This window comes from Balaenoptera physalus (genome assembly GCF_965194825.1).
Source record: "Balaenoptera physalus genome assembly, chromosome: 13".
Classification (NCBI taxonomy): domain Eukaryota; kingdom Metazoa; phylum Chordata; class Mammalia; order Artiodactyla; family Balaenopteridae; genus Balaenoptera; species Balaenoptera physalus.
Window position 1 is genome coordinate 52,910,096 of NC_138892.1, and position 27,066 is coordinate 52,937,161.

Consider the following 27,066-nt stretch of genomic DNA (forward strand, 5'->3'; position numbering starts at 1 on the left):
CAAGAACACACCACCCGGGACCTTCCTGGTTGCGCAGTGGTTAAGAATCCACCTGCCAATGCAGGGGACACGGGTTCAAGCTCTGGTCCAGGAAGATCCCACATGCTGCGGAGCAACTAAGCCCGTGCGCCACAACTACTGAGCCTGTGCTCTAGACCCTGCGAGCCACAACTACTGAGCCCGTGTGCCACAACTACTGAAGCCTGCGCGCTCTAGGGCCCGTGCTCTGCAACAAGAGAAGCCACCACAGTGAGAAGCCTGCGCACCGCAATGAGTAGCCCCTGCTCGCCACAACTAGAGAAAGCCCGCATGCAGCAACAAAGACCCAATGCAGCCAAAAATAAATTAATTTTTTTTAAAAAAACGAACACACCGCCCTTTTAGCCTGTAACAAAATCCAGTTCCCCCCCTTTTTTTTATAGTAATAGCCTCACCTAAAAAGAACAAAATCCATTTTATTTTTTCTTCTTATAAAGATTGATTTTTTTAAATTGAAGTACAGTTGATGTATAATATATAAGTTACAGGTGTACAATACAGTGATTCACAATTTTTAAAGGTTATACTCCATTTATAGTTATTATAAAATAGTAGCTATATTCCCTATTTTGTACAATACACCCTTGTAGCTTATTTTATTCGTAATAGTTGTACCTCTTTACTCCCTACCCCTATTTTGCCCCTCCCCGCTAAGATCCATTTTAATGAAAACTGCACAGGAACTAGTGCAGTGAGAATGGATCTCAAGTTGATTTGCTGATATTGGTGCTAGGTTTGCCTTTTTGAAAGGTACTCCTTCTTCTACAGGACCTACCTCCAAATACTCTCCACTGAATGGCAGGAATAATTATGCTTTGGGTACAGTTCACAGGACCAATTTCCTCTAGCCGAGACCCACGGTACAGCCGAGGATCCAACCGCACACCTCAGCACAGCAGAACCACCACGCTCATGCCAGCCAACTGCACTGCGTGCCCACCCCAGACCATTAGGAAAAGCAAGAAAGGAATTCCCAAACCTCAGACAGATCTGAAACGGCAGTACTTCCCCCCAAAGGAAAACAGGCAAGAAAAAGCAATCCACAAGCGTGTTTAAACAAACAGAGACAGGCCTTAAACATACAAAAGTAATATTGTTTCTTTAAGCCACCTACATAATATTTATATTTTCCCATAGCTGGGAAATCACTGACTACAGTCAAGCAACCCCTGAATTCACCTTTGCAGTGCCATTAAACCTGGATCTGCTTAAACCAATAAAACTTGTTTTGTTTCTCATCTCAAAGCTCCACTGAAATTAGAGTCCAAATAAACCAAATGAACCTTAATTCCCCTGGAAAGCTCCTTTAACTGTAAAAAATCATGGAATGTTAAACTTCATTTTAGTATTGGTATTTTTTTTCTCCTATGTAATGCACCTAGCTATGTTTTCTATTTTCATAAAAATGTTTTGGTTTTTGTTTCGCTGTTTAAGAACTGTATCAGACACACAAATTTCTATGATCTAAATGGCAAAATACCAAAACAAAATATTCCTCAAAACAAGCATCTGTAGGAAATTTTCAGGGTAAATTTGAGTTGTCTAAGAATATGAGGATTAAGGAGGGTTCATAATCTATCTAAAATCAGAAATAACTCTTCACATCCTTTTAAAAGATTCACTTAATTAAAATATTCTGAAAGAAGGAAAAAATTAAATGAGACCAAACTAGCGGTTAATCAGATTATAACACATTAAGCCACAATTTCGGACACAGGTGAACCTTAAAGCAGACTGTGGGGACAGATTCCATCTAATTGCAATTTCTCAACCACAAACAATAAGCTCACAGGTAAACAGTATAAAAATCCTCTTTTGTAGGTGGGATTTTTACTAGTTTGTCCTAAACTTTTTTCAGTTCCCAGTATATTTACAAGAGAGCTTAGATTCCTCAAAATTCTACCATAGTGGTTGGAAAACTGATGCTAAATTTATTGCAATTCAAAGATGAGCAGGCACTCCCAGTCACCCTTTTTCACACGGTTAGCAAAAGACACATCATCCAGCTCCCCACCCTCAATATTCCACAGTGTATTCACAGGATGCTGATGCTGTCTTAGCAATGCCTTTCCTGTGCTGTAATTATAGGAGTTAAAAAAGTATTTTGCTCTGAGTTTCAGTGATGTCAGCCTGAAACACATTCTAAAGTATTTCCAAAGGCCAGAACATGCAACCACCCTTTGGTACAAACAAAGTCAAAAATAACCTTTAGTTCAGCTGACCACAAAAAAGGAGAAGCATCTACCCAGCTAAATAGGCATGAGACTCAAAGACCGGTGTTCTCAAGATTTCCACCTACCTAACATATGGTCAAAAGCCATGAACATTGCTCAGACCAAGAGGAAGACCCACTCAGAAGTACAAAAAAAATTAAATTCACCGTTGTTTTTTGGTTTTTGGTTTTTTTTGGCCGCACTGCGCAGCATGTGGGATCTTTAGTTCCCCAACCAGTGACTGAATACCCTGCAGTGATGCGGTGGAAGCATGGAATCTTAACCACTGGGCTGTCAAGGAAGTCCCTAAATTCACTGTTAATTAAAGGAATGCAGTAACAATGAGGTGTCTTTACGAAGTTTTTCCTCTTTCTTAATGACTACATCCAGTGGAGCTGAGGGTACAGTGAAACCAGATAAAAATACAGTCTTAAATTGACAATAAATAACTAGAGCCATAAAATGGTTACACCCTCATGCTCAGTAAATTCTATTTTGTACATCTATCCTAAAAGAAAACAATCCAGGACTTCCCAGGTGGTGCAGTGGTTAAGAATCCCTCTGCCAATGCAGGGGATACGGGTTCAATCCCTGGTCTGGGAAGATCCCACATGCCGTGGAACAACTAAGTCCATGCACCACAACTACTGAGTCTGCGCTCTAGGGCCCACGAGCCACAACTACTGAGACCGTGGGCCGCAACTACTGAAGCCCACACGCCTAGAGCCCGTGCTCCACAAGAGAAGCCACTGCAATGAGAAGCCCGCACACCACTACGAAGAGTAGCCCCCGCTCGCTGCAACTAGAGAAAGCATGCGCGCAGCAATGAAGACCCAACACAGCCAAAAAAAATTAAAAATAAAAATTTTATTAAAAATAGAAAAAAATCCATAAATGGTAACGGTTTCTTGCTCCCATTCACTACAGTGTTATTAGCAAAATTAGAAACATCCATGTTTTCCCTTATTTCAGGAATAACAGGCTACTCAGTAAAATACAATATAGACATCAAAATGATAGCTGAAATCATGCAGCAATATCTCATAATTCTAAGTTTAAATAGCAGGATTCAAATCTATGAGTATAATTTTCCTCAAAAAATTAAAAATAGAATTATCCTATGATTCAGCAATGTCACTTCTGGGTATATACCCGAAATCATTGAAACCAGGGTCTCTAAGAGATATCTGTACACTCATGTTCACAACAGCGATATTCACAATAGCCAGAAGGTGGAAGCAGCCCAAATGTCCATCGACTGATGAATGGATAAACAAAACGAGGTACATATATATATAAAATGGAACATGATTCAGACTTGAAGGAAATTCTGACACATGGATGAACCTTAAGGACCTTATGCTGAGTGAAACAAGCCCGTCACAAAAAGACAAACACTGTATGATACCACTGATGAGAGACACACAGAAACAAAAAGTAGAATGCTGCTTGCCAGGAGCTGGCCAGGAGGAGAAAAGGGGAATTGTAGTTTAATGAGGACAGAGTTTCAGTTTCCAAGATGAAAAAGTTCTGGCAACTGGATACACAGCAATGTAAATGTGCTTAACACTACTGAACACTTAAAAATGGTTTAGATGGCAAATTCTGTTACCTGTACTAAACCACAATTTTTATTTTTATTTTCTTGTCCATGCCACCGCAGCTTGTGGGATCTTAGTTCCCTGACCAGGGATCGAACCTGGGCCCTCCGCAGTGAAAGCGCAGAGTCCTGACCACTGGACAGCCAGGGAATTCCCAAACCACAATTTAAAAAAATGATAGTACAGTATGATTATATATGTGCAAAACAGAAAAATGAAAAAACCTAGAAAACAATTGTACAAAATAATATTTATATATAAATAATATCTGTGATGTGCTTTTTATAGCACTGTTAACAAAATTTAAGGGGCTCCCCTGGTGGCGCAGTGGTTAAGAATCCGCCTGTCAATGCAGGGGACACGGGTTCGAGCCCTGGTCCAGGAAGATCCCACATGCCGTGGAGCAACTAAGGCCATGCACCACAACTACTGAGCCCGCGCTCTGGAGCCCTCGAGCCACAACTACTAAAGCCCGCGCCTAGAGCCCGTGCTCCGCAACAAGAGAAGCCACCGCAATGAGAAGACTGCGCACCACAACAAAGAGTAGCCCCTGCTTGCCGCAACTAAAGAAAGCCGCGCACAGCAAGGAAGTACCAAAGCAGCCAAAAATTAATTAATTAATTAACAAAAAATAAAATAAAATTTAAGAACATATTGCTCTAGCTATTCATAAAATCTTAAAATCTTTCCAGTACAAATGACATGCATATGAGAAATTACTCATTTTTTCATCATATACAAAACAAACATGGAGCCAAATTTTGAACTCAGATCTTGCTCTTTACCATGGATAAGAGTTGATCTCACTAAACGGCATGAGGGCAGGTTTCAGTCTGGTTTGTCCACTGAATCCCTAGCACAGTCTAGGCCATTGTGAATATTCAATAAACACTTGGGAAATGAATTTAGGAAACTCCTTTCACAAGCCACACACACACACACACACACACACACACACACACACACACACACACTCTCTCTCTCTCTCTCTCTCTCTCTCTCTCTCTGCCCAACCTGCATTAATTTCATGAAAACACTTTGCTGCTTACATTCTAAATCTTTTAAATCCAAGATCTTCTAAATCTATTCTTCTGGTCTCCAATTCCCCAACTCATCCTTTTTCCTTCTCTTACTATCTCACTTTGTTTAGTATCTGGCAAAAGAACTGAGTGTCGCAATATATAATTGGTAAATTATCTTAGCTGATGGAATCATGTAGCAGCAGTGAGCAATTAGTCTATAAAATGCAGATTACTCTGGCTGTTTTAATACTCTATGAAAGAATGAGCCCTCTCCTCTGTACACTGAAGGCACAGTTGCAGCTAGAATGCCATTAGGATGGTTTTATCCTATCAGCTCACAAGTGAAAAAAAAGGGAAGTCCCCCCACACACAAGTTTCACAATCTCAAAATGCTTATATGTGTGACCCAAGCTAGGCTGAGAAGAAACTATACCAAACAGCAAACGGCAAGTTCCTCTTCACAAAGAAAAATCTTCCCAGTGGGCCTGGCTGGTACCACATCCGTTCATCTGCAGCCATCTAAAAGACGGAGATTCACACCCCTGGCAAGAGTTAGCGCAAACAGCATTGTCCAACAGAGATATAACGCAAGCCACTAACTTGAAATTTTCCCATAGCCATGGTAAAAAATAAACAGGTAAAAATTAATTTTATTTGACTCAATATATCCCAAGTATTATTTCAACATGTAACCAATATTAAAAAATTATTCTGGTATATTTTATATTCTCTTTCCTTTGTCTTGGAAATCCAGTATGTATTTCAGACTCACAGCCTCTCTCAAATCAGGCGAGCCACATTTCAAGTGCTCAACAGCCATATGTAGCTAATAACTACCCTATGTGGGCAGCGCGGTTTTAGAACGATGGCCACTTCTATTTTGTGACATTTTTACATTTATTTCACATTTTAATCTTTTTTATGGGCTCTGACATCTCTTTCCTAGTGTGTATCTGGGCCCTCTCCATTAAAAATATGTATATAGCAAGTAAACAAAAACCATTTCACCTAGCCCCTGAGAGGCAAACCAGAACTAACTATAGGATGATTATGTTTCTGCTGGAACACAATCATCTACAAGTTTAGGACAGATGTCAGCAGAGAAATGTGGCTTGTTTTACAGGGGTACACATCTCAGCCAACGTTTCCATCTAAATACATGTAATAGCTTTACCAGACTTTGCACAATAGGGGTGGTTCCTGAAAAACTGTAAACAGTTAAAAGGTCCCTTTTACTAAAGGAGCTAGCTCTTTAAAGAAAAATGAGAGATGCTTTAATTTGTGTATTTGATAAGCTTTTTAAAAATTACTAAATGAGGCTAGGGACATTATTTTTTCACTGCTCTGTCCCCAGAGCCAGATTTGGGGGTGGCTTGGGGGGGAGATGCAGATCCTCCTTACACGTCACCTTCTCAGAGAAGTCTTCCTGAATCAGCAATCCGAGTACGCACCCCTCCCCTCAGCCTTCTACTCTTTCCATTCATAGCAAAAATAAACTGTTTGCAAAAATAAACTCAACTGTTGCATGAATGAATGAATGAGTGGCTTTCTTAAAATAAGGGAAAAAACAGAGATATCTAAACTAGAAGTAACAGATATACCAATATCATCCTTTTTTAAATGGCTAAGATACTGTGGAGGCTTATGGTCTAGTTGGGAGGTGGGGGGAAACTGTGTACATTTGTGTATAAAGGAAAACTCACAGTACCAAGTACTGGGACTTCCAACCAAAATGATGAGTAGGCTTCCATTCATTCAATCGCCTACTAACCGCCGGGTATTTATTTTAGACCCTGGGTAAACGTGCTAGTCTCTGTCCTAAACAAAATATAATAACAAATTATAATTTTTGCTATGAAGGGAAAGAGCAGAGGACTTTAAGAGGGAAGGGTGCCTACTTCGGATTGGTGGTTCAGGAAGACTTCTCTGGGAAGGTGACATGTAAGCTGACAAGGGAAGAGGAACTAAGGGAAGCAATTCCAGGCCCAGGTTCTGTGATGGGGAATAACTTGGATACTGAAGGCAACTGAAGAAGGCTTAATAAGACTAGGGTCCTGGGACTTCCCTGGTGGCACAGTGGTTAAGAATCCACCTGCCAATGCAGGGGACACGGGTTTGAGCCCTGGTCCGGAAGGATCCCACATGCCGTGGAGCAACAAATCCCATGCGCCACAACTACTGAAGCCCACGCGCCTAGAGCCCGTGCTCCTCAACAAGAGAAGCCACTTCAATGAGAAGCCCGTGCACCGCAACGAAGAGTAGCCCCTGCTCGCCACAACTAGAGAAAGCCCACGCGCAATAAAGACCCAACGCAGCCAAAAATAAAATATAAATAAATAAATTAATTAAAAAAAAAACTAGGGTCCTAGTTACAGGCTGTTATTTAAAAGTTGCTGCATCAGAGAGCGAACAATAAGCTGAGCCTTGTTATATAACATATATAATATAGGCAATACTTGCTGAGCCAGAATAAAACCTCCTACAAGGCAACATATATATCAGCTCTTCAATGAGACAAGGATGCAAACGGGCCAAGTTAGCCAAGATGTACCTTTGCAAGCATATATCTTATAATATCCAACGTTGTCTTTCACCATCCCTTCCAAAGAGGGGTCTGGCTAGCTAATGACCCTGGGACAAATCGGAAGCGAAAAACAAGCCTCGAACTGGGGCCTTTATCAAAAGGCAGATATTTATGTGGGAAGCTGGGAGTAAGCAAGAACTGATGCTCCGGGCTAGAAGCTGGTGATCAGGCCACACTAGAAAGCATTCGGTCAGCCTAATTTTTTTGTCCCAGAAGATGAATGTTTACAGTATGACATGCACTGACTGCCAAAGGAAGTCTAAAAAGAATAACCACATTATTGGATATTTTTAGCTTTTCTTTTCATAAATGTTTTGTGTCACTGCTTTCCAAATTAATTCCAAATCTTGCAAGTTAGCCAGAAGAAGAAATGAGGTAGAGAGTGTATTGTTCATGTATGCGGGTATATAAGATTGGTGACTAATTTCCTTTTGCAATTCAGTTAAAGGAATGTGCCTCTGTGAGTCCTGCTCACACAAACACAAAATTCCAATGGATTAATACTGTGCAAGAACAGAATATATCGGACACGGCAACAAAACGTGCACACGACTGTGCACCCGGCAAAACTGACTGCTGGGAATGTTTATATTCAGTAATATAGAGATTCAATGTTAGTATAAAAAGTTTAACCGAAATACCTTTAATGTTATAAACCATGGTTCTTTGCATCCCCACCTCCCGCAGTCTATCACGAAAACTTCCAATGGAAACACTGAATAAAACAGTGCAACTCATTACTGTTGATTCTAGCAATAAGACACAGAACCAGAGAACCACAAAACTATTTAAATTATAATAAGGAAAAAAACCCAGGGGCAAACTTGAGGCCTGTTATGTGGAGTCTCACAGGCTTGCCTTATTAAACCATTCTTCAGTTCAACTTTTTTAAAAGCGTGGATGGTTCAGAAGACAATTTCAAGTTCTTCAAGACTTCTTGACTATTCTACTTCTAAAGCGAATATAGTGTCATGTCTTATTCCTATTATCTACACAAGGCTCAAGCCTTAGCTTACAGTAAAAGCAGAATAAGACATGCTGACAGATTATATTAATACTTTTAGTCCATTTCTTATTTATTTATTTTATTTATTTATGGCTGCGTTGGGTCTTCGTTGCTCTGGGCGGACTTTCTCTAGTTGCAGCGAGCGGGGGCTACTCTCTCATTGCTGTGCGCAGGCTTCTCATTGCGGTGGCTTCTCTAGCTGCAGAGCACGGGCTCTAGGTGCGCAGGCTTCAGTAGTTGTGGCACGCAGGCTCAGTAGTTGTGGTTCACAGGCTCTAGAGCGCAGGCTCAGTAGTTGTGGCGCACGGGCTTAGTTGCCCCGCGGCATGTGGGATCTTCCCGGACCAGGGCTCGAACCTATGTCCCCTGCACTGACAGGCGGATTCTTAACCACTGTGCCACCAGGGAAGTCCAACAATTTTAGTCCATTTCTACTCTTGGAAGCCTGAATGTGTAGAAAAGGAAAATTATGGTAACAGACTGTTGACATTCTTGGCTCTGCATGAAACAAAACGGTGAATTCAAAAGTATGAATTATGAACACTGTAATGAAGATATATGAATGACACCTATCGGGTGTCAAAATTTTAAGAAACTCCTAAATTACAGATGTCCATTTTGCAAAAGGAAAATGGAATACTAAAATTATTTTGGGGACTTCCCTGGCGGTCCAGTGGTTAAGACTCAGCACTTCCACTGCAAGGGGTGCAGGTTCGATCCCTGGTCGGGGAACCAAGATCTCGCATGCCGCATAGTGCGGCCAAAAATAAAAAAACAAACTGACAAAAATTATTTTTATAGCCGAGAAGCAGCAAAAAGGAGACCAGAATTTGAGTCAGGAAAACGAGTTCTGCCTTTCCCCCACCTAAATGGAGGTCTTTGGTGAACCACTTAACAAGGCCTAACCTTTCATTAGGTTAATGCTCAGAGGATTCTTGGAAGAATCATGAGACAGGGTACATTGAAAACCCATAAAGAGCCAACAATTATCAAACCAGGAAAGAATTCATTCATTTCAGCTAATATTCACTGATGGAGGCCCTGGGGATACAGCAGTAAGCATGACATTCAAACTACCACCAAAAGGGCACACATGTTCATCCCCTCTATTTTTCAGACCGGTTTTTAAGCCTTTTCCTTTTTTTTTTTTTTTTTCTTTCTTAAAGAGGGCACCAATATAAAATAAGAAAGAAAATAACATTTTTGTTATTCTTGGAGAAAGAAAGAAGTTGGGCTATGTTCCTTTGCCTGGCAAGAGAAGAAAGAAATTTCTCAACCTCCTTCCCCCTTTCTCCCCATCCTGCTTTTACCACAAACAATTTGCTTTCCCTGGATATTTTCAAGAGTTCTAGAAACCATATTTTCCTGGCTTTTCCACCAGGTGGTACAGCACCAAAAAACTCACTATTATCAATAATAGATCCTTCTGACAACATTTCTCTTTCCACCTCTCTGAAGAAAAGATAAACTTCACTTCTACACCATATGTCAGAAGTGCCTACCTAATTCTTACAATCACCAGCGTAAAAAATGAAAAAAGGCTTATCTAACCTTCGGTAAAAGAAATATTCTGTATTAAGAGTGTCTTGCTTTAAATTTATGATGTTTTACTTCCTTAACTCACAAATCTTATCAGGAATTTAACAGACTCACTCTTTAAATAAACCCAAATGCCCACAAAAATTCAATTAGAACACCTTCTGCAACTGGCAAATAAGTCCTCTAACTCAGCACCCTGTATGTGTTATGTTAGAAGGGGAAATACACAGGCAATAAAGTTTCAGAATATACTTTGAAGCTCTTTAAGCAAAGGTCTAGGTCTTACTGTCCTGATTTTCAGCACAATCTTCAAAATACATATTGATGTCAGACCAATTCTAAACGCTAAATAAGTAACATTAAATGAGTATAATATATAGATACTAGATGAATATTACATAAGTTAATCAGTATAACATAGAAACACTGTGTGTGTATAAACCCAGAAAAAAATATTTTTACTTTTAAAGCACTAAAGCATTTTCATACAAGTTCAACATGGATACTTTGGTCCTTGTCAAGGAGCATCTCACACCTGGAGAATTCAAGACCAGCTAGTTTTTTGGAGATACTAGTCACCTCCAGAATAGACTTCAAACTACCACAACTATCTCTGACAATCTCTATTCCAAGTGTCAAATGGTGACAGCAAGAAGTAGAGAAAGGAAAGAAAGGGGAGGTCAAGAAAGAAAGAGAAAAGCAAAGTGAAAAAAGCACAAGGAAATGCAATCCTTCTACGAATGACTGGAGGGTGGGTATTTCTGACTTCGAAACCTCACAGCAAATTCATGTCCTTAAAATACACTCCACTAAAAATAAGATTTCACTTGCTATGGACTGAATGTTTTGCCCCACCCCTGCCCAGTTCACATGATGAAGCCCTAATGTGACAGGATTTGGGATGCAGGGCCTTTGGGAGGTAACCAGGTCTTGAGGGTGCCCCCCACACAATGGGGTGAGTGTCCTCTTAAGTGGGAAAGAGGCAGCCCTTTCTCCGAGTGAGGACACTGCCAGAAGTCGGCTGTCTGCAAGCCAGGAAGGGGCCCTCATCAGAACCCGACATGCTGGCACCCAGATCTCAGACTTGTAGCCTCTAGAACTGTCAGAAACACATACTTGTTGAAGTCACCTAGCTTGCGGCATTCCTTACAGCAGCCTCAGGTTAAAGTGACTGGTAAATAGTATGGCCTTAAGGCTTAGAAACAATAAAGAACGGAGACCTACTGAACCGGAACTTCACTTGGGGCTACCTGCTACTGAATAAGGGTACCCGACTTCACTCTTGCCCTTCCCTCTCCCCTCTCCCCCCTACTTCTGGTTTGGAAGTTAAGAGGTTCAAAAAACTTCCGAATCGTAACAAGAAATTTGACCTCATAAAGTGGTTAAATAAACTTAAAAAGTCTGGCAAGGAAACCCTGACACATTACTCCGTCCTCACCCCTCCCAGAAGGCATCACCCGGCCTGAACGATTTTCCTTGCTTCTAGTCTCCAGAACTAATAAGTCTGATGGCGATGTCTGGAGCGCGCCTACTGTTTTTTAAGAGCAACCAATTTGTTCCGGTCCAGCCTTCTCTCATCTGATACGAGCACGTCTGGGTTGGCAGGGCGTCCTTGGTGTGGCTCCCAGGGCCAGGAGGCCGCGGGGTTCAAGCGCCCGACTTCGAAGTCTGCCCAAGTGTCCTGTTTCGGGGTAACCTCCCTGAAAGACACTGTCACGGTCGGCGAAACCGGCCCAAGTACTCTTCCCATCTTCTCCCAAGTCATGCTTCCCGCGGCACGCTTCCTCCAAAAAAGGAAGAAACCGGCCGAAGGCTCAGCTCTCGCCGGCCGATCCTACCTAGCACTGGAACTTGTTTGCAAAACATTCGAGGCACCTATACAATTGACTTTACTGGAAACGCACAACCTTGACTCCCGCTACCAAGATTTAATGAACGCCTGCTCTGGTCAGGCCAGGCGTTCCTCTCAGCGCTCCCCCACCGATCCCGCCACGAGAGGCGCCTGGACCGGGAAGGTAGAGGAGGCCAGGTCCCCACGTCCACTCCTGGCTGTTACACGGCCCCCAAGCCACTCCAGGGGCCACAGGCCAGGGAATGGACTAATAGTGGGGGCCGGCGTGAGGCCCGCGAGGGGGCGAAGGACGTCCCCAGGCGCAGGGGAAAAGCGGGGAGTGGCCGGCGGACACCTCCTGGCTCTCAGAACTGCCCCCCAGCCGCCGGCCGCCGGAGGCAGAGCAACAGAGGCCATCTGGCGCAGCAGGCGGGAGCGGGCCCTCCGCCTCCCCGCCCTCCCTCCGGCTTCCCTCCCCAGGGCGCCCGGCGTACGCCCGCACGCACAAGCTCAAGGCACTACCCCGGCATCCGGAAAGACAGAAACCCCTTCTCGGAGGCCTCCTCCTCCTCCTCCTTCCTCGCGAGCATCCCCCGCGCGCCCCGCGGAGACCCGTGGACTTGGGGGTCCCGCCGCGCCGGGACTCCCCGGGAGCGACCGAGCGCCGGCTACAGCGCCTACCGGGCACGCCACTCACTTGCTGGCCGGCGCGGGGCTTGCCCTGGGGCGCTCTCCTGAAGAAGGAGGTCCTGGCGGTGAAGAAGAAGTCCTCGGCGTCCTCCTCCAGGCTGCTGTAGCCGCTGCTCATGCTGCTGGTCCCGTCGCGCGCGGGCCGCCTCCCCGGGGAGCTGGCGGCCAGGCAGGGGGTGCCGCGCCCGCCCGCCCCGCGAGGTTCCCGGCGCGCGGCCCCGAGCCGCCGGCGGGCCGTCCTGCTACAGCTGCGCCCGCCGCTCAATTCGGCCGTCCGGGCCCCTCCTGCCGCCTCCCGGCTTCCCGGCCCGATTCTGGGCGCGGCTGGGGCCCTGAAGCTCCCTGCGACCCCGCCCCTGGGGCCCCGCCCCGAAAGGCCCGGGACGCTCCCCGCGCGGCCGCAGGTGGGGGCGGCGCAGCCGGCTTGTTCCAGGCGTGCTGCTCTTCCCTAGCAGTGTTTAGGGAACCCCGGGAGCCCCGCCACGATGGCTGCGTCTGTGCTCCCGGTCGCTTCCCCAGCCTCCCGGATCCTGCCAATTCCTCTGAGATCAGTCCACCCGCCCCACGCCCGGCTAGCTCGGGTTTGGGGGAGGGCCCAAGCAGAGCAGGGAAATTTCTCCGCTGTCCCCGCACTGCTCGCCCCCTCCCGGGGTCCAGCTGGTGGCAGTGGAGATTGCCCGGCCGAGGGACAACCCCCCCCGCAAGACCCTCAGGCGTCCTGCAGCCGTTTCGCCCCGTCCTGAACTCCGGCAACTCGGCCCTCCAGGAGGGTTAAAAGTTAGCTGAGACGAATGGGGAGGTAACGACTGGGTTGAGTTTATTCAAATGAAAACATCCTTTCCGGAAATTCAGTTGAGCTTCGGTCTTTCCCTCTCGCCCTTCTTTCTAGTGAGGGTTCATTCCCAGATAAGGACCGCCAAGGTCATTATGATCTTTGAGGCCACTTGGTGCGAAGGGGGGTGAACTAGTTCTGCAGTTCGAGTACTTATTAATTAAACGTGCTTTTTAAATGTCCCCTTCCACAATCCGCTTTAAACCTACAAGGCATGATTTCAGCGTTGGGGTGAAGGGTTCAGAGAACTCTATTCACCCTCCTCAAAAAAAAAAAAAAAAAAAAAAAATCCCTATTTTCTGAATCCTTTCTGTCAGCTAATCCTCTTTTAAAATGCAAATTTTTCCTCCAAGCCACCTGTGGATGTTAGTCATTTACACCTTGGTGTTATTGAATTGATTTAAATCATACTAATTTCCTTGCAGAGATCCTGACCGAAAGGTTGTTTTGAAGTTTCAGCCCTGCTATATAGTAAGCCGGCTTTAGGAGAGGTTTCTTAGGAGGGGAAGAGACGAGTTAGAAAACAAATTTTTCAGCCATTATAGCTAAACTTTCTTGCATTATCTCCTTTAGTCCTCAAAACAACTCTATAAGGTAGTTAGGACTATTTTATGCTCATTTTACACCTAGAGCAGCTGAGGCTTAAAGAAAGGAAGGGAGCTGTAAGGTGGCAGGGCTGCGATCATTCTGATCTGAAGATCTTCAGATACCCTTCTAGGTCCTCTGCTTGGTCCGTGTCAGCCATGGTCGCTTGTGGACTAGCTGGGAGGGAGAGCTGGCCCAGAGATGACAAGAAGGAGAGAATTGGCTCTTGAGTCATCCTATTTCAGGCAGAAAGACGGCTTGCATACCTGCTCTATCTTCCTTCAGGCTTACTCACATCCAGTTTGCAAAGTTGTCTATTAACCCAAGGGATTCACAGCAACCCCAGGAGGCAGGCCTTGGAGTTACAGCCCATTTTAAAGATCCCGCAACATTAAAGCCTTCCCAGCCACACAGCTACTGAATAATTAGAAACCAGGAATTCTAATTCTATATTGTTTCACCCAGTCTAAGCTGATCCCTATGTATGCCATGCACATGGCCTAATGTAAGGAAATGAGATGATATACTTACTTTATAATAGATTTTTGTCATTTGGTTTCCATTATTTCATTAACATAATCCTCATTAAATACTCCAATTTAAGAGTCATGTGTATGTTAAAGAATTTAAATAACTTGTTTTATTGTGAGTGGAAAGAAGGAAATAACCCCACACAGAACAAATTATTTTACGCAGTTTCTGAATGCTGTGAAGAAACATATTAAAAGAAAAAATACATTAAAGTGCTTTGTGATCCACCATACCACAAATAGGATTTTTTCCTGGTATTGTTTTTAAGTTCCAAAGGACAGAATTAATTTTTATACCTGTCAGCACACCATTAGAATCAGGTGTAACAAAAAGGCATAATTGAATAATTAAGTAGAAGCACTGCTTTTAAACAACAAAAAGCAATAAATAAAGGAAGGAAGAATTGGCATTCTGTTTCCTAAATCAGCATAGTAATCATATATCTATATTTTTCTGATAGTATTTTTTTTTAAACACTTGGGCAAACTTTAGTACCTTTTTTTTTTTTTTCGGCCACACCACGTGTCTTGTGGGGTCTTAGTTCCCTGACCAGGGATTGAATCTGGTCCCTAGGCAGTGAGAGCGTGGAGTCCTAACCACTGGACGGCCAGGCAGTTCCCCTGGTAGTATTCTTGATAAAAAAATATTATGAATTTAAAATTTGGTTCATGAAATTAGTATTTGTCTGTAAAATTTGTCTGTAAAAATTCAAAATGTCACATTAAGCATTTTTAACATTTAAAATTCAGGGAAGGGGATGGAATAACTAAAATGTGTGCAACCAAGTTCATCTGAATGGACTTACTGTCAAATACACAGGAGAATTTGTGAGAATTTGTAAGAAGAGGCTTTAGTAACAGTTTTAACCCTTTTTGCTCACCAAATAAACCACCCAGGAGAAAAATAATCCTATAAATGTGATTATAAATCACGAAGTTTAAATCAGATTCCTTAAGTACTATATATCCACAAATAGTAGAAACTCAAATATCAATATAATAAATGTAGAAAAAAAATTTAGACACAGCTCACCCTTTGACTAAATATATTTAGAGGTAAAATTTTTCTTTTGTCAACTTGTCCTAATAAAACACAAGATCACAGAGGAAAAGACTTCTAGGTTTGACTATGTAAAATTTTTAATATTTTAACACACATAATGGCAAAAGACAGGGAAAAACTGGGGGAAATATTTTGTGCATAACTGTATCCTTAAAATACAAAGAGCTCATATAAATCCATTAGAATTTTGACACCTAATGAAAAAATAAGCAAGGGACATGACAATCAGTTTATAAAAGGAAAAACAGGGACTTCCCTGGTGGTGCAGTGGTTGAGACTCTGTGCTCCCAATGCAGGGGGACTGGGTTTGATCCCTGGTCGGGGAACTAGATCCCACATGCCTGCCGCAAATAAGAGTTTGCATGCCACAACTAAGGGGCCTGCCTGCTGCAACTAAGACCCAGTGCAACCAAATAAATAAATATTTTTTAAAGTAAATAAAAACTATTAAAAAAAGGAGAAATAGAAATACCTTATCAGTCACTTATAAATTAAAACATTCATTCAGTCAACAAATATTTATTGAGCACATGCTATCTGCCAAACACTAATTTCAGCACAGGATATATCACTGGACAAAAGAGACAAAAATCTTTGTTTTAGGAGAGCATGTATTTTAGTGAAGGTTAGAGGGAGATAGGCAAAATGAATAAGGAAAGTATATGTTAGAAGGTAATAAGTACTCTCATATAAAAATTATGGAAGAAAGATGAAGAATGTTTTAAATAAGACTGGTTATTGACACTCTCGCCAAAAAGGTCACTTTTCAGCAAAGATGTAGGAGGTAAGGGAGCTAGCCATGCAAATATCCTTGGGGAAAATATTTCAGGCAGAGAACAGCAAGTGCAAAGGCCCTGAGGCAGGAGTGCATTGGCATGTTTGAATAAGAGCAGAGAAGTCAGTGTGTCTGACATGGGTGAGTGGAAGAGTTATAGGAACTGTGATACAAAAGGTTACAGGGACAGAAAGGTTACTGCTCCTATAGTACCTTGAAAACAATTATAGGGACTTTGATTTTGCTTTTTACTCTGAGATGAGAAACCACTGGAGGTTTTGAGCAGAGGAATGACATGATTTGACTTACCTTTTTAAAGGAATCCTTTGGTTGCTGGGCAGAAAATAAACTGTTAAGGCTTATGAAAACTCAAGCAAATGAAAACAACAAGGTACATTTTTCACTCATGAGATTAGCAAGTATTTTTTAAAACAGGTCATGAAACAGCATGTACGCTATGACTACATTTGTGTAACCATAACTGTAGGTAATATTCTTAAGTTATGCTGAAAACTGAGGTAATTTATCCGGGAGATTTATAATAAAGGTCACATTGACAGACAACTGTTGCTTTGATACCTTTGTCCTATGGAAGAAGCGTGGCCTCAGAGGTTAGGCAGACCTGAATTTGAATAACACTGTCACTTACTCTTGTGTGATCTTTAATAATTTAATTAGCTTCTCTGCCTCAGGTTCATCATGAGTAAAATGGAAATAACAATGTCCCTGTTTTAGTTCCTTTAGTTTACTTTAAGGATTAAACAAGAGAATCCATGTAAAGCCCTTGGCATAAAAATAAGGCCAAGCAAATATTAGTCTTTCTTGCCCTAAATATTAGACCTTGTTCCATACTCAATACCCACTACTCACTTCCTTGTTAACCAAGCAAGGACTTTAGTTCAGGAATCCTCCCCTCCCAGGGAAGGTGATCCAATCCCAGCTGGGGAGGAAAGCCTGATTTTCAGTCAGTTGTGGTGTCCCATGGTCCTTGCCAGGGATCCCGTTAGGTGTGAGCAGGTCTCCTACAGACCTGGGCATTGAGACTTTGGGACCTGAGGGAACGTCAGCTGGGTGGCTTTTGGGAAAATTTTCCTCACCTTGAAAAGAGACTCACCAAATAAGGCTCTCTTCCACTGGATCTTGTCATCCCTAAATGTGGTTCCCGAGAATTCTGTAGCCATTTTGTAGACAAAACTGAGAGGCTAAAGATGGCAAAGCAGAATGACGCAAAGAACTGGCATGGGTCTTTGAATTTACCAACTTTGAAGATGCCCCAGTTAGGACTCCTTGTTATGTGAGATAATATATTTTTTAAAACTGTTTAAGCCAGTTGAGTCAGCCCATATTATCTTGAGATAGTCCCATCATATCATTTTTTTTTTTTTTTTTTTTCCTGCTGGAAAGTCCCTCTCATCATGTTTCTGCCAAGTTCTGTTCTCCTTGACATTGGATAGAATCAATAGAGACACAGAGAGAATCAGAAGTAAGATTTTCAAAATGATAAATTGTTCCCCTGAAAATAATTTAGAAAGGTCATTCTCTCACATTGAAACAAGCAGAACCCATCCAAAGGGATTGGTCTTTAAAATGGCTTTATGGACTTCCCTGGTGGTCCAGTGGTTAAGACTCCGTGCTCCCAGTGCAGGGACACGGTTTCAATCCCTGGTTGGGGAACTAAGATCCTGCATGCTGCATGGCGTGGCCTAAAATAATAATAATAATAAAATTTTAAAAAATAAAATGGCTTTAAAAAAGGAAACGAGACATGCTAAAATTTCTCTCAAAAATTCTATGATGCTCAAACTTAAAGATGATGGCAGTTCATCACTTCAGGGCTGACACTTAGAGGATATGCACCAGGGTAGCTACACTAGTACAATCAGTAACTCTTCTGTCTCAACACAAACAGGGACTGTGGCATCAACTATCACTCTTGTTACATCCATTTTGTTCATGACAACAGAAATAAACAATATAATAACTGGAAGGCTGTGTGTTTGGTGGTTAGCTATATGGGCTTGGAAATCAGACTGCCTACGTTGAAATGCAGGCCAAGATGGTGTAACCAACAGCATATTGTCTAACTTGGTTACCTTCCATTCCATATCTGGAAAATGGGGGATAATAGTACTTATCTTGAAGAGTTCTTACAGGGAATAAATAAAATGAGGCTCATAATACACTGTGCCTGGCACATAAAAACAACTCAATTAACGTTAGCTAATATGATTACAGGTAAGGATAATAGTTCCATGTTTGGACACATCCCCAGTACACAAGAAAATGATACACTACCTATGAACCTGGAGGTTACCCAGGTGTATAGGACAAGATGAAGGAAAAAACAAATGGTCTTTCCCATCGCTAGATTTGCCAATCCAACCTAACTAGGACCTACTAGAATGAGCCAAAATATTTTACACAAAGGATACTACCTGGCATGATTATTCCCAAATTAACCCCATAGTTCGGTGTCTGTGTCCAAGTAGATTTCATCTTGGCCTTCTGCATTTCCTCATTACTCTGATAAGAACTGGCCAAGGGAAAGCACATAGCTGATGAAAAAGTCCTTTATCATTATGATACTTTATCATGTTACCTTCTTTCTCAGACCCTCAAAGCCCTTGACATTAACACGAACTCTCAAGTGATAATTACTTGTCTCCATTAAAAGATAAACAGAAGACAGATGAGAAGGCTTCCCTTCAGAAGAAGAACGGGGAGCAATCTCTAACTGTAGCTGTGGCATTTTATTTCTTTAAAAAGGAAAAGAGCAAAGCAAATATGTTAAAATGTTAATAAATATTTTATATAGGTATTGAAAAGAGATTTTTTATGGTATTTTCTGTATTTTTTGTATGCCTGGAATATTTCTTAATTTTAAAATCAAAAGGAAACTAAAAGATAGTAACTGCAACTTTTTAAACAATTACATTTTAACACTACAAGGAACTTTACCCATGGATTATAGAATGAGAGGAGGAGGTCTCAGACCTAAAACATCTGAAGACTCTCACTATTTTGTGAAAAATATTTTATTTTAAAAAGGCAATAACTACTAGAGTAGTTTCAATAAGGCCCAGATTGATAAAAATCTAATATGATCTTGGTTTAGGCACTCTGGGGGTTTGCGATGGTGGTAAGAGAAAATTATGAAGACAGGAGAAAAAACATTTAGCACTTCAATGCCTAAGCGTTTCTTTTCTCATGCAAATCTCAACAGAAAACAAGCAAAAATACCCCAGAGTAAAAATCAGTTTAAGACCGAAAAACCAAATATAGCAAAAATAAAATTCTGTTTGCTATAGCTTCATAAATTGTAAAAACCCAACACCACACAAAACCACCACGGGGGTCTAAGACGTTCATTGGTATTTTCCACTTACCATTAACTACATATGGGTCAGTTGAGAATTTTTATAAGCCAAGCTAAAAAGATGGACCTATACATGGTGAATGAAAATTCTAGAATGAAAACTCTAGTTGCCCTCAAATGAGCAAAAAAACCCCCAAACCCAAAACGAAACATTAAAAACATCATTTTGAATCATTTTGGCAAAGATACAGGACTTCCAAAGGGCGTTTGAAACTAAAACTTAATTAGGTGAGTTGTTCCTCAAATAGTTGGGAATTTTACTGAGTAAACATACTTTGTTTGCCTTCATTAAAGTACTAGTTTAGTCACATTCAGTGAAAGAAATCCTATAGGAAAAAACCTGAAGCGACTGGTATCTTGTTTTTTAATTCCTAAGATATTATTACCATAGAGGATCATTCAGACAAGGCAAAAATAAATATAGATAAACAACAAGGACCTATGCATAGCACAGGAAACTATATGCAATATCTTATAATAATCTACAATGGAAAAGAATCTGAAAAATTATATATGTATATCAATCACTTTTCTGTACACCTGAAACTAAACATTGTAAATCAACTGTACTTCAATTAAAAATAAATAAATAAAATTCACTGAACATTTATTGAACTTTTACTATGTGCCAGGCACTACTCTGAGTGCTTGGTCTGTATTAACTCATTTAATCCCCCAAAGCCCCATCGTTATACCCTGATGAAGAAGAAGCATGGAGTAACTCTAAGAGCTACCCTGGATGAAACAGTCTTAGCTCCTACGTTTGCCCTCCTTACCACTGTACTACATTGCCTTTGGGACTTGACCAATCTAGTCAGACTGCCTCAGAGAAAAACCAGGTTTCTGCCAGCCAGAATGATTTGCAGTGAATTGATTTGAAATGCGTTATAATAGAGTGTATTTGTGTGAAAAATATTTGCTATCTGAAGTTTTTAAATGAGAGAAATGATTATTCGTATTCAATTGGCTGGGACTTCGAAGTTTCCAATATTTATTTTGACCAGTCTTTCCAACTAATTTAAGTCCCCACCCTACCCCGACACTTCTGTCAAGGGCTTTTAGCTCCAGATCTTTTATTTTGAATACAGGTAGGGAGAACCTGCACTCATTCGGCCATGGAATAGTCACCATTATTACGGCCCATTCACACGGGCATCGTCTCTTGCAGGGGCCTCTAAAAGCAGAGCTGTGACCGGGAGATTTTAAAAAAAGGAGTCACTATCCATTGCTGAGCCTACTTGTCAAGGGATGTTCTCTCCACAGACATGTTCATTTTATAACCTGTGAAGAATAAAAGGACATTTTCTGCAATTTTTGCTTAAAATTTAACTAATCTCAAGGGGCTGGGAGGTGGAGGGAAGAATGGAGAATTGGGAGAGCTCTGTGGTGAAGGGGTTCAGAACAAGCTTCCCCAAAATGTGCCACTTTGGCATGTGGATTATTTTGAGCTAAAGGCAGTCAAAACCCTGCGGGCTCAAGAGAAACGTCTGCCTCTGCCTTAACTAGCTAGAAGAATTTAAATTGGGGGTCCTTCCCAGAATGATAATTATTACCAGAGAGAAATTTATCTGCGTGACCTATCTGCATGGCAGGGCAAACATCTGATTACCAAACATCTGCTCTCCTTCTTGTCCTGTGAACTGCCCTCCTCTCCTGTGAAGACCCAGGCCCCTTTCCCATTCCTTAGCGCAGGATGGCATATACACCTCATTTTAGCATTCTATCTTCGAACTTCCCATACATATGAAATTAAATTTGCTTTTCTCCTGTTAATCTGTCTGATGTCAATCTGATTATTAGACCAGCCAAAAGAACCTTTGAAGGGTAGAGGAAAATTCTCCTCAACACTAGTTGACTGTGGAACATTTATCACAAACACAAGGCAGAGATCTGATGACTGTTTTTCAGTAAACAGTACCTATACCCAGACTCCAAAATGTCTGACTTTGAAATCTGTGTCTTAAGACAACTGCTTTAGGTAAATATTAATGCTTTTTTTTTTTTTCTTTTTGTCCAGGAAAGGTTAATGGTGGCTTCAGAATTTCTATGGAGGAGGCCTTAGGGGCAGCATAAACTGGGCTACATAAATTGTCCACATAAAAGAAGAGAAGAGGGCTTCCCTGGTGGTGCGGTGGTTAAGAATCCACCTGCCAATGCAGCGGTCACGGGTTCAAGCCCTGGTCTGGGAAGATCCCACATGCCACGGAGCAACTAAGCCCATAAGCCACAACTACTGAGCCTGCGCTCTAGAGCCCATGAGCCACAACTACTGAAGCCCATGCTCTGCAACAAGAGAGGCCACTGCAATGAGAAGCCCACGCACCGCAACAAAGAGTAGCCCCTGCTCCCCGCAACCAGAGAAAGCCCGTGCAGCAATGAAGACCCAACCCAGCCAAAAAAATAAAATAAATTAAATGAATTTAAAAAAAAAAGTTACATTAAAAAAAAAAAAAGGAGACAAATTGCTGATGGGGCTAGATTTCTGGAGGAGACTTAAAGCTCTCCCCTGCTCTCCTCTGGTGCTCTGTAACCTTTTTTTCTTTTGTTACATTAAGTACCATTTCAGACCTCACTATGTGCACAGCACCAGAGAAACCAGGTAAAGTATAAAAGAAGTGTAAGGTAGGTTCCCTGCCCTCCGAAAGCTCATACTTCAGTTGGTGAGAAAAACATACCCAAGGGAACCATTACATAATGGTGACAGACAGACTGTGCCAAGACCATCTATGAAGATGTGTCAAAATATAACCCAAAGATCAGAAAATGTGAAGAGATTTGGTGAGACATAAAGCAGAGAGACAAGCGGAGAAGAGAGTAGGAAGTTCAGGAACGAGAGGAAAGGTCACCAGCAAAAACCTAAGCACAGCCTATTAAATGGCTGATTCAAACACTTGAAGATAAGGAGAAAAGTTGACAAGAGAGATGAGGGGCCATGGTGTAGAAATATAAGCCAAGGGGCTTCCCTGGTGGCGCAGTGGTTGAGAATCTGCCTGCCAATGCAGGGGACACGGGTTCGAGCCCTGGTCTGGGAAGATCCCACATGCTGCAGAGCAATTGGGCCCATAAGCCACAACTACCGAGCCTGCGTGTCTGGAGCTTGTGCTCTGCGACAAGACAGGCCGCGATAGTGAGAGGCCCACGCACCGCGATGAAGAGTGGCCCCCGCTTGCCGCAACTAGAGAAAGCCTTCGCACAGAAACGAAGACCCAAAACAGCCAAAAATAAATAAAATAAATTAATTAATTTAAAAAAAAAAAAGAAAGAAATATAAGCCAAGGAGTTAAGACTTTATCTTCCAGGCATTTGGGAACTACCAGCCCGGGTTTGACATGAAGGAGGGTGTTGGGAGGCAGGGTCGGGGGCTTGTGTTGTAACACCAACCAGAGAAGAACAAACAAGCTTGACCATCTCTTGTGAAACTTCCTGTGGTTTTGTGAGGGACTCTCACAGTGCAGAGAGGATGAGTGCTGGTTTTGCATTGTGAGACATGACTCCAAATCCTTAAACTTTGTATCACTGACTGCTGCTGTCAAAAACAACCTAGCAAAATTCAATCTCCCGCTAAACTCAAAAAAATGCAAGTGATAATGACAGTTCAATGAGTTTTGACAATTGTATACAACTGTGTAACCCACCATGACCATAATCAAGATTTAGGACAGTTCCCATCACGTATCTTTGACTCTGTCTATTGTATTCTATTTTACCATGATTTTGTCCTTTTTTTTTAAAACCTACTACAACCATGATTTAATGTCAATGGTTTCTTTCAACAAATATCTCATGGTTCTCTTCTGGATTTTAAATGATCATTATACAGCCTGAATGTACATTTTACCTGGGGAGGTCACGGGGGAGGAAGAAAATTTTTCCTTTATCCTCTTAGGTCCAGGTTCTAGGCCCTACAAATTAAACTGACAAAAGACACATTTAGAGAAAAGGCTTTGTTACATAGGCATAAGGGAGCTTCCCAGAAAACGATGGAAAGCCCAAAGGGGCAGATAGACCCAGGGTTTAAATATCTTTCTATCAGTGTGAAGGGGGTTTTGGACTACAGCAAAGGAGGAGGGGAGGTTGTAGGAAGGGCACCAGGTAAATAAGGGTTGTTTAGTAGGATTAGTTAAGCAGACTTAAGTCCTCTCATATGATAAGAGTCTCTGGCTATTCTCTGCCTACAGGAGAGGAAGACACCTTTACAAATGGAAATCTCCTTTATAAAAATGGAAATTTCCTTTACAAAAGGGAAATTTATACTCTGGTTTTAGAGCTTTTCTGGAGTTGGCTGTTTCTCAGTTGCTTTCCACTCAAAAGGATCTTTAGTATTTTGGGGTGTTGTGTCCTGACCCCCCTCAGTAGCACATTGGAAATAGCAAAACTACCAAAAGTCCTTTAAAGGCTGCCATATTCCTTTTTGCACCTTCAACCTACTATTGGGGGAACCACTGACCGAAACCACCCACCCCGGCCAGGCCCGATAGTAACCACTTGCATGAGTTATCTTAAACAGGAGGTCCTGGTAAGGAATGCAGAACTAACAAGCTACCACCAACTGGAAGAATTCGGGAAAGGTCAAAAGGAGAGAGGAGACTCCAGTCCATATGTCCTACCAACCTCCCAGAATCCTTCTTGCTGAAATCCATCTTGGCTGAGCAATGCGTGCGCCACCAGGAAGGACCCTGAGTCAGAGTCACTGGCCAGAGACAACCCGGAAACTAACCCCATCACCATAAAGCCGGAGACTGGGAGCCACGTGACAGAGCAATCCTCCTGGGTTCCCTTACCCTGCTGCTCTCCACCCTGGCGCCCCTTCCCAATAAAGTCTCTTGCTTTGTCAGCACGTGTGACTCCTCGGACAATTCATTTCCCACTCTCGGGCCCTGGAAGGGGTCCCCCTTTCCTGCAACACCACTGCTTGTCCCACAACCAACCCCTCAAATAAAAAAGAGCAACCCTATTCAGCTTTGCTTTAACAGCTTTAACAGAAAAAAAAAAAAAATGCACTTTATTAGTTATATGTGTCCTTACCAGGTAGAATGTACATTCAGGCTATGTAATGTTTGTTTAAAACCCAGAAAAGAATAATGAGATATTTGTTGAAAGAAACTGTTTACATTAAGTTATGGTTGTAGCAGCTAAAAAAAAAGTACAAAATCATGGCAAAATAGAATACAATGGGTAGAGTCAAAGATAAATGACAGGAACTATTCTAAATCTTGATTGTGGTCATGGTGGGTTACATTATTGTATACATTTGTCAAAACTCATCAAATGGTGCTCTAAAAAGGGTGAGTTGGGCTGTATATAAATTATGCCCTAATTTTTTAAATAAGGGGAAAGGTAATTAACAAACCAGGCAAAAATAATGCAAATTTTGTAACAAACAGCAAATATCCATAATCCAAAAAATGTTCCTAAACATCAAGAAGAGCAGTAACCCAACAGAAAAATAGGCAAAAGATAAGTTCAGATAGTTCACAGAAAAACAAAGGAAAATAGCCCTTAAACCTACAAAAAAAAAGTGTAACCTCACAATAAAAATGCAAAATGGGGGTGGGGGAGGGGGAATGGGCTGAAGGCAATCAAACGGTACAAGTTTCCAGTTATGAGACAAGTACTAGGGATATAATGTAGACGATAAATAAAATTAACACTGCTGTATGTTATATGTGACAGTTAAGAGCATAAATCCTAAGAGTTCTCATCACAAGGAAAAACATTTTTTTCTATTTCTTTAATTTTGTATCTATATGAGATAATGGATGTTCACTAAACTTACTGTGGTAATAATTTCATGATATGTGTAAGTCAAATCATTATGCTGTAGACCTTAAACATATACAATGCTGTGTGTCAATCATATCTCAATAAAACTGGAAAGGGAAAAATAGCAAACTAAAACTACTGCAAGATACAACATCTTTTCTATCAAATTGGCAAAAATCCAAAAAAGTTAGACAACTTTGTTACTGAGGTTGCAGGGAAACAGGCGTTCTCACATGATTGTTTTCTTGTTTTGGTTTGGTTTTTTGGTTTTTTAGGTATATGAAAAGAGATTTATTATGAAGAATTGGTTCACAAGGTTACGGAGGTTGAGAAGTCCCATGATCTGGTCTGCCAGCCAGAGGCTTAGGAAAGCCAGTGGTATAGTCCCCGTCCAAGCTTGATGGTCTCTGAACCAGAGATGTATGTAAGTCTCAGTCTGAGTCGGATGGCTCAAGAACCAGGAGTGCCGATGTTTGAAGGCAGGAGAAGATAAACATCCCCACTCAAGCCGAGAGAGCTAATTGACCCTTCTGCCCTATTTGTGCCCTCAACGGATTAGATAATGTCTACCCACACTGGTGAGGGGGTCTTCTTCTTTACTCAGTGTACTAACTCAAATACTAATCTGCTCCAGAAACCCTCACAGAGGGCTTCCCTGGTGGTGCAGTGGTTAAGAATCCGCCTGCCAATGCAGGGAACACGGGTTCGAGCCCTGGTCCGCGAAGATCCCACATGCTGTGGAGCAACTAAGCCCGTGAGCCACAACTACTGAGCATGCGCTCTAGAACCCACGAGCCACAACTACTGAAGCCCGAGTGCCTAGAGCCCGTGCTCCGCAACAAGAGACGCCACCGCAGTAAGAAGACCGCGTACCTCAACGAAGAGTAGCCCCTGCTCGCCGCAACTAGAGAAAGCCCCTGCACAGTAACGAAGACACAACGCAGTCAAAAATAAATAAATAAATTAAAAAAAAAAAAGAAACCCTCACAGACACATTCAGAAACAATGTTCTACCAACTATCTGGGCATCCCTCAGACCAGTCAAGTTGACGCATAAAATTAACCATCACAGTGACTATTTTTTCTTTTTTATCATGAGAGTATTTTGCCTTTTACTCAGTTAATTCTTGTCATTATATTACATCTTCAATTATACAATCCTCTTTGTTTCTTTTTCTAAATTGCAGTATAGTTGATTTATAATGTTATATTAGTTTCAGGTGTGCAGCATAGGGTTTCAATACTTTTATAGATTATACTCCATTTAAAGTTATTACAGGGAATTCCCTGGCAGTCCAGTGGTTAGAACTTGCTGCTTTCACTGCCAGGGCCTGGCTCAATCCCTGGTCAGGGAACTAAGATCCCATAAGCTGCGTGGTGTGGCCACAAAAAAAAAGTTATTACAAAATAACAGCTATATTTCTCTGTGCTGTACATCACATATGGTTGTTTGAATGCAAAATGGGTACAACTCTAGGGGAGGATAATCTAGCAATATCTAGCAAAATTACATATACATTTCCTCTTGCGGGAAACAATTTCAAAGACACACTGACGAAAATATAAAATGTCTCATGGTCAAGGTTATGACTGTACCATTATTTATAACAACAATTA

The 27,066-nt window shown here is 41.9% G+C and overlaps 1 protein-coding gene across 1 annotated transcript in view; it reads right to left on the bottom strand.

Annotated features, from left to right (window-relative positions):
* The window catches only part of RASSF3 (Ras association domain family member 3), a 74,570-nt gene extending 61,599 nt beyond the window's left edge, over positions 1 to 12,971 (bottom strand). The window contains exon 1 of the mRNA XM_082422921.1: positions 12,533 to 12,971. Within this exon, the coding sequence (XP_082279047.1) occupies positions 12,533 to 12,643 (111 nt within the window). The 5' untranslated portion in view covers positions 12,644 to 12,971. The remainder of the gene's footprint in view (positions 1 to 12,532) is intronic.
* Positions 12,972 to 27,066: the final 14,095 nt, after the last annotated feature.